General features: G+C 38.2%; 1 protein-coding gene across 1 annotated transcript in view; it reads right to left on the bottom strand.

The window, feature by feature from the left end:
* LOC131051237 (uncharacterized) overlaps positions 1–15,660 on the bottom strand; it is a 180,087-nt gene that overhangs the window by 128,043 nt on the left and 36,384 nt on the right. Inside the window, exons 5-6 of the mRNA XM_057985654.2 lie at positions 9,700–9,876; positions 8,725–8,827 (exon numbers count right to left, since the gene is read on the bottom strand). Of these exons, the coding sequence (XP_057841637.2) occupies positions 8,725–8,827; positions 9,700–9,876 (280 nt within the window). The remainder of the gene's footprint in view (positions 1–8,724; positions 8,828–9,699; positions 9,877–15,660) is intronic.

Here is a 15,660-nt window from a genome sequence, read left to right as displayed (position 1 = left end):
ATCTGACAAAGGGATTTCAGATTTCGGGGTTCGGGGAAACAATCTAATGCTTGCCAAAAGAGTAAGGGCTAGACCAATTCCTCCAAATCCGTAATCCGACAAAGGGGGGGATTTCGGATCTCAAGGTTCTTAAAACCCAACGAAGGGATTTCAAATTTCAAGGTTCAAGGAAATAGTCTAACGCTTACCAAAAGAGTAAGGGTTAGACTAGTTCCCCAAAATCCGAAATCCGACAAAGGAAGGGATTTCGGATTTCAAGGATTCGCAAAAAACAGTCTGTTGATGTGTTTTTTAGGCACAATCAAACATAGAATAAAATACCGAAGTACTTTACCCTCTCTTGAACAAAATCACCTCAGATGCTAAATATCTCAACAACTAAGACGATTCCAAGGTTTCTACGATCATTTCTTGACATGTGGGTAACTCAATGGTCAATGTGAATTGTTGTTTTCACTTGGGGACTTACACAATTGTTCAGATTTATCAATATTATCATGGATTAGAATAGGTTTTGCCAATGACTTAGGATTTTGCAATATAGCTCTTGATCTAATCTAACAAAGGATTTTCAAATAAAATGCAAAAGGAATGAGGGTTTAGGAGCTCTATTCTAAAACCTAAAATGCAAGGCGTAATGAATGACTTAACGAGATTCAACTAGGCAAGGTTTCACCATCAAAGAACAATTCAACACATGCTTAGTGCAATCATCTAAGGTAAAGTTATAGATGTTCAAATTATCACCATCAACATCAATGCCATCAAGGCAATGCATACCAATGGACATGCAATAATTGAAGTTAAGTTCAATTTCATTTCCAATTGACCACACAAGGCGAACTTATCAACAAAAAGCTAGTGGTATAGATTATACGAATCTCATTCAAATGCATTCAACACTTCTTTCATCCAATCTATGAAACACTTGAATCAAATTCTAATCTATATTCTATTCTAAATTTTGGAAGCAATGAGAACCACAAATGCATACAAAATCTAAACAAAACCACCACACTTCAATGATTTATATTCAAATATGTAGCATATAGACGAGAATTCTCAAAAATCTCTCTTAAAATGAGAGGCAATGGGGTTTATATAGATCTCAAATGGAATTAAGGGCCAAGATTCATCTAGAATCAAGGGCCAAGATCATGCCAACATTGTCCTAAATTTGCCCTAATTAGGGTTTACATCAAAAAAAGAATCACCAAAAGGTGACCCGATGGGATGACACCTAGTCATCAAGCAAGGAATCTTTGAGAAGATTCCGACCTGCATCCCTCTCTCTAGCAGCATATTCCAAGAATTTGGCCAAGACTGAGTTGAGCTCCTCCATGGTAATGTTGTGTAAAGCTTCTTGTTGTGCATCTATCACATCCAACACATCTGAGAAAGAATATAGTGTATTCTCCCAATCGAGCATAAGCTTCTGCAAACTATTGATGTGAACCACAAGAGAAACCAACACATCTATCTAACTCCTCTTCAAAGATTCTAACTGATTGAAGTAAATAAACTTCATCTTTTCTTTCAATTCCTCTAAGTGTGCATGGACATCCATCCCCAACAACTTATCAATAGATGTAAGGATCTTAGATTGAATCTCTTAGATCGATCCTTCCATCTCTCCACAATCTTGCCTTGCATGATCAATGGTGGACTTTCTCATAGCCAAGGAACAATACCATCCATGAAAATCATATACATCACCTGCATGTACAACACCCTTTTGGATCAATGTGGGCATCAGGATTCACTTCAACACCCTGAGACGAGGAATTGTCTTTTCCTCCACCGGTTGGAAATCATCCCAAACTCCTTCCAAATAATGTATCTTGAATATGAGCATTGATGATTTGTCAAATGCTTGGACAAATTGGGCTAGGAAATCATCTGCTTGTTTTGCAACATCCTCAATCCACTTTCCAGCCTCCAAATGTGTATTCCTCGTTATCTCATAATCAAAGGGAAATCCATGATCAATAGCAATACGTGAGACAAAAGTAGGATCCTCACGCCTTTGGGAATTCATCTCTTCAATGTACTCCTTGAGTCTCCTGTTTTCATTTTCAAGCATCTCCTTCTCAATAGTCCTATCCAATCATGCCCCGATTGCCTTGACTGTATCATCAAGTTCCTAGAACTTTTGTTTCTTTGTAGTTGGTCCAAGGTCAATCGTAGTGATATGATAATCCATGGGAGTGACAACATCTTTGGTCTTATAACCCATCAGGACAGCCACTTTTGCAATATGCACACCTGTATCATCTCTAGCACTTTCAGAAAATATCTTAGCCCTTTTCTGCTCCTTTTCTTTGTCTGGCCTGGCTAGGAAATCATCAAAATTCTCTATGGGCTATGCCTTTATCATCTTCTTCTTTTCCATGCTCTACAGCAACCAATTGGGAGTGGTGGACATTTCCATCCCATCTTCAAGGCTCATGTCATGATCAAGTCCTCTCAAGGTTGAGATGACATCATCATCTATCTCTTTGTCCTTGGTCAAATCGACCACATTGTTGCCCAAGCTAGCCTCCAACTGGACAGTGGGAGATCCTGGTTGGTCTTCATCTTCATTCAGCAGTGTCAATTGTGTTGTAGCGTGCAACTCCTAATTATTCTTTGGTAGGATTTCCGTATCAAAACCCTGTTCTAACTCTCTGTCTTTCTCTAACATATCATTCTCTTTCACTGATGAGGAACTCACAATGGATAAAGGGGTGTCAAACCTGTGTTTCTTGATGGCTATCAATCTCCTTGCCTTTTGCTTGTGATTCTCCAGGCATACCCTTCCTTCTCTTGGGAGCTTGACTCTCCTCATCATCATGTATCCTTACGTTACTGATTGTTCTTTCATCATCACCGAGGGAAGGCTCCTCATCTTTCATCTTCTCATAGATAAAGGTGACATTCCTTTTTCTCAACTTATTGATGTATTTATCCACCCATTCCCTGGAGTAATCATTTACTTCTCTCATAAGCACATTCAAATCCACCACCTCATGCTGCGTCCAATTGGGCAATAGGATAGGTTTGTTCACCACATTATCCTACTACGGATGATCACTATCATCATAAACCTGATCAGGAATGGAGAATAGATGACACTTCCTCATGAAGTCCACTGACATTCGGGACCACATTCTCTTCCTAACTGCGAGCTCGTCCATGAGATTAGCCCAATAGTCTTCAATGTCAATCTTATGTATAAACTTTTCTCCCTCGATCTTCACAACATTTTTGAATGGATCAAACTGATCCCTGCTCTTATAAGTTCCAAGGCGATAAAACTCAAGTTCCTCAATAACTAAACTCACTGCGGCTACGGTGTGGCATACCTCCAAAGTCTTCCCAAGTGTAACTGGGAGAGTTATCCTTGTTCTATGCTTCTCCTTTTGGATAAAATCAAATTCCAAAAGTTGTCTCACTACCTCAAGTATGATCATCGTATCTATCGGATCCCTAGGAAGTTTGTATGGGTTGGATCTAAATCCTTGAATCCGTAGGTATGTAAAGGTGGGAAACTGTATATATACCATGATCCATATTTCTCAATAAGCCCAGTTGCCTCTTTGGACAACCGTTTGGGGATCCTGCCTTGCAGCAACCTTGTGATGTACTTGGTGAAAGCATCGTTCACCCTTCTATAGTGTCCAATCTTGTGTAGATGGAGTTGTGGATAACATTCGTAAACTCTATATTATCCTAGCCCATTCCCAACTTCACCCTTGCATATCAACAACCCCTTGTATACAAGGGGTCTGGCAAGCAAGTACACAAGGTAGGAGGTCATGCTGAATGCCTTTGTTTTCTCCAAACTTCTCAAATGGAAGTCGAGGTTATCACTTATTATTTTGGCCCAATTGATCAATACTCCTCTTGACATATCTTCAATAAAATAAAACATCTAGTTCTCAAATAATGCCCCTTGAGGTGTTCCCATTACTCTATTGAGTAGGAATATTAAATAATTGTATTCATCCTTGAAGTCCGATGATAGAAGCCTCTTGGGTAGCTTAGAGTAGTGATGCCTTGGCTCAATGACCCACTTGTTGTTGACAACTGTCATACATGCATCTGCCTTCTTTAAAAACTTAGCTTGGTATTCATCCTTAGTTCTCTCTTGCATGTCCGCAATCCTAGGGATTCCAAACACCCGCAATTGCATCCTCGACTAAGTATGCAAGCATTGTCCCCTTGGGTGACTTGATCACTCTGGTTCTTGGATCGTAGTGCTTCGCTCACTCGACAATAAGTTCACTACATTGTACAAATGGTGGAAAGCCAGCTGCTTGGTAAATTTCGCTCTTCATGATATTGGTCGAAAGGGTGGAAGGAAGATGGTTCTTCACTCCAAACATTCATTGTCCCATCTGCTTCATGTCCAGGAATTCCATGTTCGTATCCGCGATCTTCTTCCATCGGGACACCAACAGTGACTCCAGATAGAAGCACTCTTGTACGATTCTCAATTGTTCCTTACTTGCCACAATTCCCACCTTAGACATGGTACTTGTATGAAGCTCAAAGTCAATATCATGGAAAAATAATCCTAGAAGTTTGTTTTCAGAATTACCTAAGTTCTGATTTTTTATGATTTTGTCAATTTCAAAGGTCTAAAATCAGAAATTTTAACAATTTCCACCATAAATTCTGAAAACAATATAAATTTTGATCAAAATGGGGTCTAAAACCCTCCTAAAACCTTTCTTTTCAGACTTGTTTAAGGTCTGGTAATGAAAAATAAGTCTGAATACACCCTGGTATACTCAGAAAATGATAAATTGGAGGCTCAAAAGGTATACCCCAGGCCTGAACACACTCAGAAAATGGTGTATATAAGTCCGATTTTTTTATATAAGTCTGAATGCACCCTTCCAAGGTCTGAAAATGGCTCCAAGAAGTCTGAAGACACACTGAAAATGACTGAAATCAGTGGCTGGAAGTGGTCACAGCCATGGCACACACTTGCACTTAAGTTATTTTGTCTTCCAAATCTCAAAAATGGCCATGCCTGGGCACTACTATGGGGCTGGAAATGTTGTTTCAGTCTGAAGACAATGTTGGTAAATGATATTTCAGATCTGCACCAACAATGGTGTCTTCATAAAATACCATTGAACTCTTCAAAAATGCTGTCCAAACAAAAGCACCCTTCACTTACAATGGCTCGGAGGTGATACTTCAGATCTGGAAATGAATATCTCAGTCCTGGACCAGCAATGGCACCCAACAATGGTGTCCAAACTATCAAACAATAGCACCCAGCAAACACTTGGACAAAATCGCAGTCAAAACCAACAATGGCGCCAAGTAAAATATCCACAAATTGCCCCCAAAATGTGAGGCAATCAGCCACACACAAAATCGTGGCTCCCAGCTATGGTGGCGCCAAGCATAAAAAACGCCAAAGTCACCAATGGCTCCCCCCAATCTGCAACAAGTCTAGAAATTCTCTTTCAATAATGGTGTCAAAATGACACTTAGACAAAAATCACCCAGCTATGATCTTCAATCTGCCTTATATCACACATCCAACTGTCATATCAAGGCAATGTAATAATATTATAATGCTGACTGGGCATACTTAATCATGTTTTTAACTTGATATTTCACCACACAAGCAATGTGGGATAAAAAACTTATTTTATAATAGCCTGGTGGAAAATTGATTTGCCTTGGGATCACATATTTGTCATTAAATGATTGTTGTTGATCAGTAAATAATTCTAAAAAGGCAAAAATAATTAAATTTGAGCACACTTGTCATTAAAATCGTTCACTTGCATAAAACGTTGGCCACCTGGAGAAAATCGAACCTTATTGCGACGAAAATTTGTATTAAATTTTATCATAACTCATCACATAATTCCCTTGGGGAAAAATGTGGGTCATCTGGACACATAAAAGTTCATCATTTCACTTGCTTTTGTCCAAAATCTCATTTTGGGGAAAATCGATCCCCATCTGGACACAAAAATTCCATTCATTTCATCAACTTTGTCCATAAATTGAGCTCTAGGGAAAAGCAATCGTCATCTAGACACATAAAACTTGTCAAAATCCATCATAGTAGCTTCAGGGGAAATTCAAACTCCATCTAGACACACAAAACACATTAAAACTTCACAAATTCATCCAGGGGAAAAAATCACTTCATCGGGACAAGGTAATTTTGTCCTCACTTAACTTTGCAACCTTCATTTTCCATCCCTAGGGAATTTCGAACCTCATTGGACAAATTGGAGCACTTGCCTTGGTCATTTTTACCTCTGGTGGAAAAAAGTGGTCCATTGGGACAGTTGTGGTGGAGAATCTTGATGCATCGAGATTTTCCACAAAAAGTCAATCCATGAGGGGAAAAACGCACCTCATCAGGACTGAGACCATTTTATCATTAAAATCAACCTTTTTCTTCAAAATATGCAGTGGAAAATCATGCTCCATCGAAACAAAGTCCATTTATGCCTTCAAAACTCAATGGAAGAACGTCCTCCATCGGGACAACTCATTTTTAGGCCTTAATTTCATGGGGAAAAATGTTTTCCATCAGGACTGTGATGATTTTCACACTAAAAATGCCCAGTCTTATCAAATTTCATTGTTTTACATCAGGACTTTCATCATTTTAGCTAAGGGAAAAATAAGGGTCCATCTAGACTTGGACCTGAAGTGGTATGCACCTAGACCTGGCCAAATGCTTCCTTCTAAGGATGATGAGGATGAGGTGATGGAGGGTCGTATGGCAGCCCTTCGTTGAATGTATAACACCAAGGAGGCAACCATTCTTCAAGAGTAGTGGCTTCAATTTTCCGATCTTCAAGGTCCTACATTCAACAAATCAGAGGCTAGAATGGATAAGCTACTATTGCACAAACAAACCCCACTGGATGATGTAAATTTCATGGGAAGGACACACCGGAGTTGAAACAATTTTCCATTCGTTTACTCTCACAGATTGCTACTTACCGTACTGTAAAGAGGAGTAGGTCCACCTATGGCTTCATCCACTCCATTAAGAGAAGTAGGCTTACCTGAAAACGAGCTAAAAAACTAGTTGCACTTCAAAGTGCCTTGAGACTTCAGGAGCAACACACCATTGAGTATCGATAGACTCCAACAACATGTTGGGCTACTGATCCTGAAGATGTTAGGTAGATTGATGAGAAGGTGCAACCAAGAGTGGTCCAGCTACTATAGGATGATCCAATTCAGGCAGACAGTGATAATTGTTGATGTTATTGCAATTTCCAATTTAATGGACAAGTTATATGGTAGATAGTGTATTTGCGTTTTGGTATTATTTCTATGACAATAATATTATCTTATTTCTTTTCTGCAGGTCTGAGGAATGAACATGTATCGATTTCAATGTCATTCCTTTTCTTTTGAATGATGCATATATATCAAGGCAGCCACGATCAAGTGGCACCTTGATCGGACATGTCTTTTAGACATGTCCGACCAAGATGTCACTTGGTCGTGACTGTCCACCGATTCACTTCGGTGTTTATGATAACAGTTCGGTATCATTTGCATATGTTAATAGTTCGATATAAACACACCCGATGATGAATCGGTGTCAAGGCATATTATGATATAAGCACACCCGATAATGAATCGGTGTCAAAGCAGATTATGTTATAATCACACCCGATAATGAATCGGTGTTAAATTAAACAATAACAATAACTAATAGCATTATATGCTATCAGGTTAATACCCCGATAGTATATTAATGCCGATTCATAAATGAATCGACATTAATATGCTATCGGGTTATCAGCCCGATAGCATTTAGATCGACGCTTAACATAGTTAAGCAGGTCGTCGATCTAATCCATATCCATTATCAATATCATAATCAAAATCAAGGTTACAGTCTGATAAACATATTCAGTTTAGATAATCTAATAGCATAGACAAATAAATCAAAACAGAGGAGATTAATGAGATAGGAAAATCTTATCTTGAAGAAGCTACTAATGCATTAACAATAATGACACAATAGGTGCTGAGTCTTTGGATATTGACAGATCGAATGAGGCTTACTCTCATAGATTATTGTATTTTGATGTTTGAGACTTGGATATTGATAGCCCATGGTATTTTGATGTTTGAAGCTGTTGTTATACTACTTTATTGATGTTTATTTTGCTGTTATACTACTGTCGTCATGAATTATTTACATATTGATATTGATATATGTTTAAATATTTATATATTGCCGTCTCCCTGCTGTCCCCAATAAATGGCCCTAGGACTGTCATCCCCGAAACTCATCCCCATGTCCTTGTCCTTGAAAGCCCATGGAACACAGAAAACAAGCCATCAATGTAGAAATAAATTCCAATAACAAGTCATATATGATTCAGGAATTGTGATTATAGTTAACATGTTACAATCCAAGGACCAAAATCTCAAAATTACCAAATTAGGTCATCAAGCAACATACATCCTTAAGGAAAAAGATTAATTGAAGTTAATCCAATGTACTCCCTAAACCACTAAATAGTCATATTTAGGCATCATAGAATACAATTCAAGCATACCAGTGTAGCTTTGAGTAAAACTACCATGAACAGCGATATTTTTAAATCTTTCATAAAAAGCATAAGTGAAGAAAAGAAACATCAAACCCACTATCCACCATTGTCTGAAATATGAGACATGATCTACCAAATAAGATCATAATAATACAAGCACAGGAGCACTAACATGACTGGAAGTTATTCAGTAAGCTACGAATTCTATTACGAGCGAATGCCAAGTCACGATTTGAAGGATCCTCAACCCATTGTTGACCAGAATCTTTACATATCTGCATTGAAAATATCAAGGGCAAGTTAATTTGAAAATGAAATTCCATAAGTTCCATTGAGCTTAGAATTATTACAAGTATTAAATAACAAGAGTCAAGCTATTCCAAGCATCGCCATCTTTTAAAATTCATTATCATCAAAGGATTACAGAGTATATCATTACTTCACACAGAGTACTAGTAATATAGTACATTTGCATTCACCATGATCTTACTCGACTTGAAGTCAAAGAGAAAAATATCAATGTAATCAATAAAATATGTGCATCCTGTGCTTGCATTTTTAAATTCCAAAAATTAGAAACATGTAGCAAGACTAATAAAGCTGGGTGGATATCGTTATTGTGATTCCTAGTGCAGAACAATCAAAATAGGTACTATTAAGTAAAAGGACTTGAAAGGAAGGTCAAATCTTGGAATTATAAGCTCTCGATACCTACACAACACTCAAACAGTCAGAGCATTACCATCCTATACATACATTGGCATGAAAATGTTCAAACTTCAAACACACTAGCAATTACACAGGAAATAATTCTGGCTTATCACACAGAGTAATGATGCAATATGTTTCTATTCATCACGAATAGGCTTTTTCAATTTAGTCATGGCACAAAAAATCAATGTAATCAATAGAAGCAACATCAATTAAAATAAGAAAATAACAATCAAGGTTGCTAGACTTTAGATGTTTGCATTTCAAGCAACAAGATTAGGAATGAAACTAAACTTTAATTATTAATACATGAAAAAAAACACACACAATATTCAGCTAAGTCCAGTTATTCATGTGTATTAGAAAAAAAAAATTCAATACTGCTATGGAAAAACAGAAAACATCACATTTGAGATCATAGAGTTGTAAACATTACTTTGTAGAGATCATCCTTGATGAAATATAACAATGGCCTGACAAGAAGAACACTATAATCATCACATGTACAACTGTAGGCAGAGGAAGTATCTGCAAACAACTGAGATACAAAAGCCATGCCAGCAAGACCAGCCACACCACTATGACGCGAAAGTCTCAGCACAAACAACTCAGCCTGCACCAGTTTCAAGATTTCAATTGTGAGAAGAAAATTCCAGTTCACATTGAGTGCCTTTTATCTTACTCTAACTTCTCTAATTCTGTTCTAATAAACATGATTAGTCATTCAACAAGAAAAGCATGAAATACTTCAATGACAGTGTCAAGCATAAACAAGAGCAAATCTGAAATAGACTTCAAGCACAACAGAAACTACTTGCCTCAAATACAGCAGTTTATTGGCAAGTACTTCCCTCAAGTACTGACACTAATTAGCCAGAAAAATTTACAAACTTCCTCACTCCACCCATCATTTACTCAAAACAACACATTACATTAAACAAAAAGTAACAAAAAGTACAAAAGTAGCCACATGAGATTACCTACTGTAGAAGCAAGCTATAAGACAGGTAAGTCCAGAGCAAGGATCAAACAATACTTAACATAGACAAGTTGATGTAAGTCAAAACAGGAAAAATGGGATGGGTCAAAAAATTTCTTTGCAAAAGAAACATATCATTATAATCTATGGAATGAGGAAGATGATAAGTCAGATTATTGGGAGAATGTTAAGAAAGCATTGAGTCTACAAAAAATGAAATTCCAAGTGAAATTCCAATAATTATTATTCAAGAAGAACCTTCCTTGTTAATGAGGCAATCAATACAAGATTGTCAGGATTTAAATCTTTGCGGAAAGAACCTCCACTAGGTTTTATTAAACTTGATTTTAGTGGCATAGCAAGAGAGAAATTGGGACTAGCTGGAGTTCGAGCATCAGCTCCCTTTCGAGGCAGCTCATGAGAGATGAGTCTTTCTTTCCAGGTTCTAGATCCAATAACGAAACTGAGGATGAGGCTTTTCTCGAAGGTATCAAGACCACACCCTCATTGAGATACAGGAAAATGATTATTGAGAGATATTCCTAGGTGATTATTGGAGATTTGATTAAAGGAGTCACTAACAACTGGAAACTTAATAATGTTATTTTGGTGGTGTTGTACGTTGCACACGCTCCCTGTCGCCGACAGGGTCCCCTTTCCATTTTTTGGTCTTTTCGCCTTCGCCCCGTTGAGTTTTGCGCGGGGTGTCTCGCGTCCTTCTGAGCATGCCCGTAATCAGTCCATGAGATGATGATGTCATGTGTGGAAGCCTGTGAATCCGTGAGATCAGTTGAGCCTTCGGGCATGAAATCCCAAGGGATCGTTTAAACTTGTAAAACGCCTGAGATAGGCGTAGAATGATAGAAACTGGCAAAATCCCCCAAGAAAAGATAAAATGTCTGAAGGTCGCATAAAGACCCAAAGTGTCGATTTTCATCAAGGATATAGGAGAGATAAAAGGATGCAAAAGGTTTAAAGTTTCAAAACTCCTCCAAATCCTGAAGTTCGCACTAAGGAGGAAATTGGATGAGTTTCTGAAAGTTTGCAAAATGGATGAAAATCCTGATTTTCGCCAGACAGAGGGTAATTGCGAGAGGGAGTTAAAGTTTTCAAATCATCCCCAAACCCTGAAAATCACTATATGGGGCGAAATTGTCATCGCTATATGGGGCGAAATTGTCATCGCTATATGGGGCGAAATTGTCGGGGGTTTTAAGAAGTTTTCAGCATGATCATTTTCGCCAAAGTTTTCAAAAGCACTTGAAATCCCGAAATTCATGTGATAAGGACAAAATGCAAAAATAAAAGTTTTCAAACTCCTCCTAAAGCCCGAAAATCGCATAAGGAGGGAGAAATGTAAAAGCGAAATTTTCAAAAGTTGGCAAAATGCTTCAAATCGCTGAAGTTCGCACTTTGGAGGTAAAGTGCGTAAAAGTTAAAATTTGAAAAGTGCATGAAAATGCCAAAAATCGCATTCCAAGCGATAAATGAAATAGAATGAAAGTTTGCAAAGCACTCTAAAGTGCTGAAGTTTGAAAAACTCCTAAAAAGTCCGAAGTTTGCAAAAAACCTCCCATTTGCCGAAATTCGCACTTCGGAGGATAAGTGAGTGAAAGATAAAAGTTTGAAAAGTGCCTCAAGACGCCGAAGTTGGCAAAATGCCTCTAAATCCCGAAAATCGCACAATGAGGAAAAAGTGAAAAGTTTATAGAATTTGCAAACTCCATCCAAATCTCGAAGTTTTAATTCTAAGGGAAAAGTGCGAAAATTTAGAAACTTGCAAAAGACCTCCAATCGCCGAAGTTGGAAAGGCAACCAAATCGCCGAAGTTTTCAAAAGCTCTCCAAACGCCGAAAATCGCAATCTAAAGGGTAAGTGCCAAAAGTTTAAAAAGTTTTCAAACCCTCCCTATTTGCCGAAGTTCGCAAGGATGCGCGATTTCAAAGTTTGTACACCATGTCATAATCCCTAACCGCGCCGTACAGAAAATTGCTAAGTTAAATTTGGAAGACTCTCCAGAGATCACGCGGAGCTAATAGTTTGCAAAAGGCACCAAATCGCCGAAGTTCGGCAATTAAAAGGAGATAGCGAGTTTTAAAATATGAAAACCCTTCCCCATTGTCCAAAATTCGCCCAAAACCGCATGAATGTTGTGGTGTGAAGTCTGAAAGCCCTTCAAAACTCAAAATAGCGATTTCTTAACATTGCAACCCCTTTTTAAAATCGCGTTTAACCTAATCACGCCCAAGCCAAATTGCCCTAGGTAAAATCGCAGAAGAAGGTGATTAAGTAATTTGTTGAAAAGTCATGCAAGAGGTAAAATCGCCATTCCAACCTAGGTAATAAATTGCTAAGTCTAAGTGTTTAAAACTGCATCTTCTTTCCAAATCTTAGGCGCGAAATTTGAAATAGGGAGTTAACCGTTGAAATTCGAAATTGCAGAACTCTCCCATTCCAAATTTGCAGGTTGTGAGTTTATCTTTTCAAAGCGTAGGGCATAACAGGCATCATTTTTCGAATCCAAAGGAAATCATTCTGGCAAGACAGGTAATGCGGATTCACGCCATTCATTTCGCCAGGTAAGTTTGCTTCGTCTCTCTTGAAATCGTTTGAAATATATGCAAAATCGTATAGATGTGTATGCAAAAGTTGATTAAAACGATTAAGTCTTAAAACCGCATCTTTTCCCATTTATAGGATGTCAGGCAACGCAATTGAAATCCGAGGCTGTTCCTAGGAGTCGGCCAGAAAACGCATTTTCAGACAGGATTTTTTTTAAACTTCGTCCATTCTGAAAATTGATCCTAAAATGCCTAAGTGTAAATTTAGCAGTCGAAATCGTCTAAGTCCTTGAACCTCAGCCGAATGAATAAATTCATAATCGAAAAGCTTCATAAATATTCATGTCTAAAATCAATCAAGCCTTTTAGCTAAAAGTATCATGCTATTCTTTAAAATTTGGTTTTCAAATTAATCTTTGTATGCTGGCGTATCCCTTTATCTAACCTGCTTCGTTTCCTTTATATTATCTCGTAATCCACGTCCGGCTGTGCAGGATAAATGCCTAAATCGGTGGTAGAATCATCAAAGACACTTGCTGCAGCCGAGACATCACGAGCATCCAAGTCAGATATCCCTCGCAGAATCGAAAAGATGAAGTATCAATATCAGAGAGTGTTAATGCATTATAGCCTTGGTAAGATAAATGATTGAATGAGAAATAAATGAAGTCTCTCATTCAAACATTTATTATCATGAGGGGGCACGATCAAGTGATGCCTTGATCGGCCATGTCCAAAAGACATGGCCGGTCAAGGCATCGCTTGACCGCACCCAGCCCACTACATATACCAAATGAAATGTGTGAGAATAGACATTGAAATAAAAATGCTCCTCCTCTCCTGCAACATAAAAGAAGACAATCAGATTTATACAACAATTCAATGATAGATAATACATAGAACAAGATAAATGTTAATTCTGATCCACAAAATTAACATGGTATCAGAGCCAGGTTTCCTTCTATAAAGCCTAACTGCCTGAAGGAAGATCCGATTAAGATCAGATTGATATCTCCTTGAAAGTCTCGAATATGGCCACATTGCAAGAACTTGTCCTCTCAAACTTAAACTACAAGCATCCCTTGCTGAAATCAGAAATTCAAACGTATGTTCAGAAAAATATGTTCTCTAGAAGAAACTCAAGATACCTTGTGATTGAGAGGGAGCTTACTAATCAAGATTGAGCACTTCTGAGGTAAAAATTGTAAATATTGATTATTATTATTAATACTAATAATTATTTTATGGGTCCTGTGTAAATCATAAGGAAGTGACGAGTTCCAAATGATTTCCACTTGTATTTTTGAGGTTATTGGAAGGTGACGATCTTACAATAACTCAAGATTATGGATAGAATCGCCGACTGAGGCAATCCACGTAAGAGCTTGTGGATAGAATCATCGACTGAGGCAATCCACGTAAGAGCTTGTGGATAGAATCGCCAACTGAGGCAATCCACACAAGAGCTCATGGATAGAATCGCCGACTGAGGCAATCCACGTAAGAGCCTATGGATAGAATCGTTGACTGAGGCAATCCACGTAAGAGCTTGTGGATACAATCGCCGACTGAGGCAATCCACACAAGAGCTCATGGATAGAATCGCCGACTGAGGCAATCCACGTAAGAGCTCATGGATAGAATCGCCGACTGAGGCAATCCACATGAGAGCTCATGGATAGAATCGCCGACTGAGGCAATCCACTCAAGAGTTTGTGAATAGAATCGCCGACAGAGGCAATTCACATCTTGAAACTATGGTCCCAAGATAAGCATCATACGATTTATGAATATTGCTCCCAATACCTTTTACATTTATCTTACCTAGCTAAGAGGGAGTGTTAATGCATGATAGCCTCGGTAGGATAAATGATTGAATGAGAGATAAATGAAGTCTCTCATTCAAGCATTTATTATCGTGAGGGGGCACAATCAAGTAATGTCTTGATCGGCCATGTCCAAAGACATGGCCGGTCAAGGCATCGCTTGACCGTACCCAGCCCACTACATATACCAAATGAAATGTGTGAGAATGGACATTGAAATAAAAATGCTCCTCCTCTCCTGCAACATAAAAGAAGACAATCAGATTTATACAACAATTCAATGATAGATAATACATAGAACAAGATAAATTTTAATTCTAATCCACAAAATTAACAGAGAGGAGGACTGAGGGAATCAAAAGTTCAGAGTGTCTGGGAAAATGTAGGTGATACTGACCTAGGGCATATTGATATTCAAGATTTCAGGGACCGAGTTTTCTCCCCTAATGCCTATGGCAGGCCTAGGCAAATGATCGAAAGCATAATCGGTCCAGCTGGCAAGATGGTTTGAAGCACGTAGACCATTATCTAGAGGGCATGCAGTATAAAATTTGTCATCCCCCTATGCCCCCGTTCAGTTTGTTGTTCCAATTGTGCATCAGGTTCCAGGAGTATGTTTGCGAAGAACGTGCAGCAGGTCGGGACCTTTGGAAAGAGTATTTGCATAGCGAAGATGAATTTTTAGAAAGAGAATCTACAACTGGAAAAGAAAAAGTGCTTTCCTGAAGTGCTTTTTTCTTTCAAATTTGAAAAAGTCACTTTTTGGCCAAAATTCATATTTGACTTCCAAGTCAACTGTAAACTTTTAAACTTTGTGCATGGGCACTTTTTGAATTATTATGGATAGCTTTTATTTAATTACCTTTTTGGGTAGTTATTGCTCCCTTTGGGGTAGTTGCTAATATTTGCCCTCCATTTATGGGTATGGGTACCTTTTGTAAGGATGAAACTAGGCCACTTGTTTAGTTTAGATCTTGGCCATTCATCTGTTTTTGGAAGCCTATTTAAAGGGGACTGGTTTTCCCTCATTT

Source organism: Cryptomeria japonica, chromosome 6 (genome assembly GCF_030272615.1).
Source record: "Cryptomeria japonica chromosome 6, Sugi_1.0, whole genome shotgun sequence".
Taxonomy (NCBI): Eukaryota; Viridiplantae; Streptophyta; class Pinopsida; order Cupressales; family Cupressaceae; genus Cryptomeria; species Cryptomeria japonica.
This window is presented reverse-complemented; position numbering and strand designations above follow the sequence as displayed.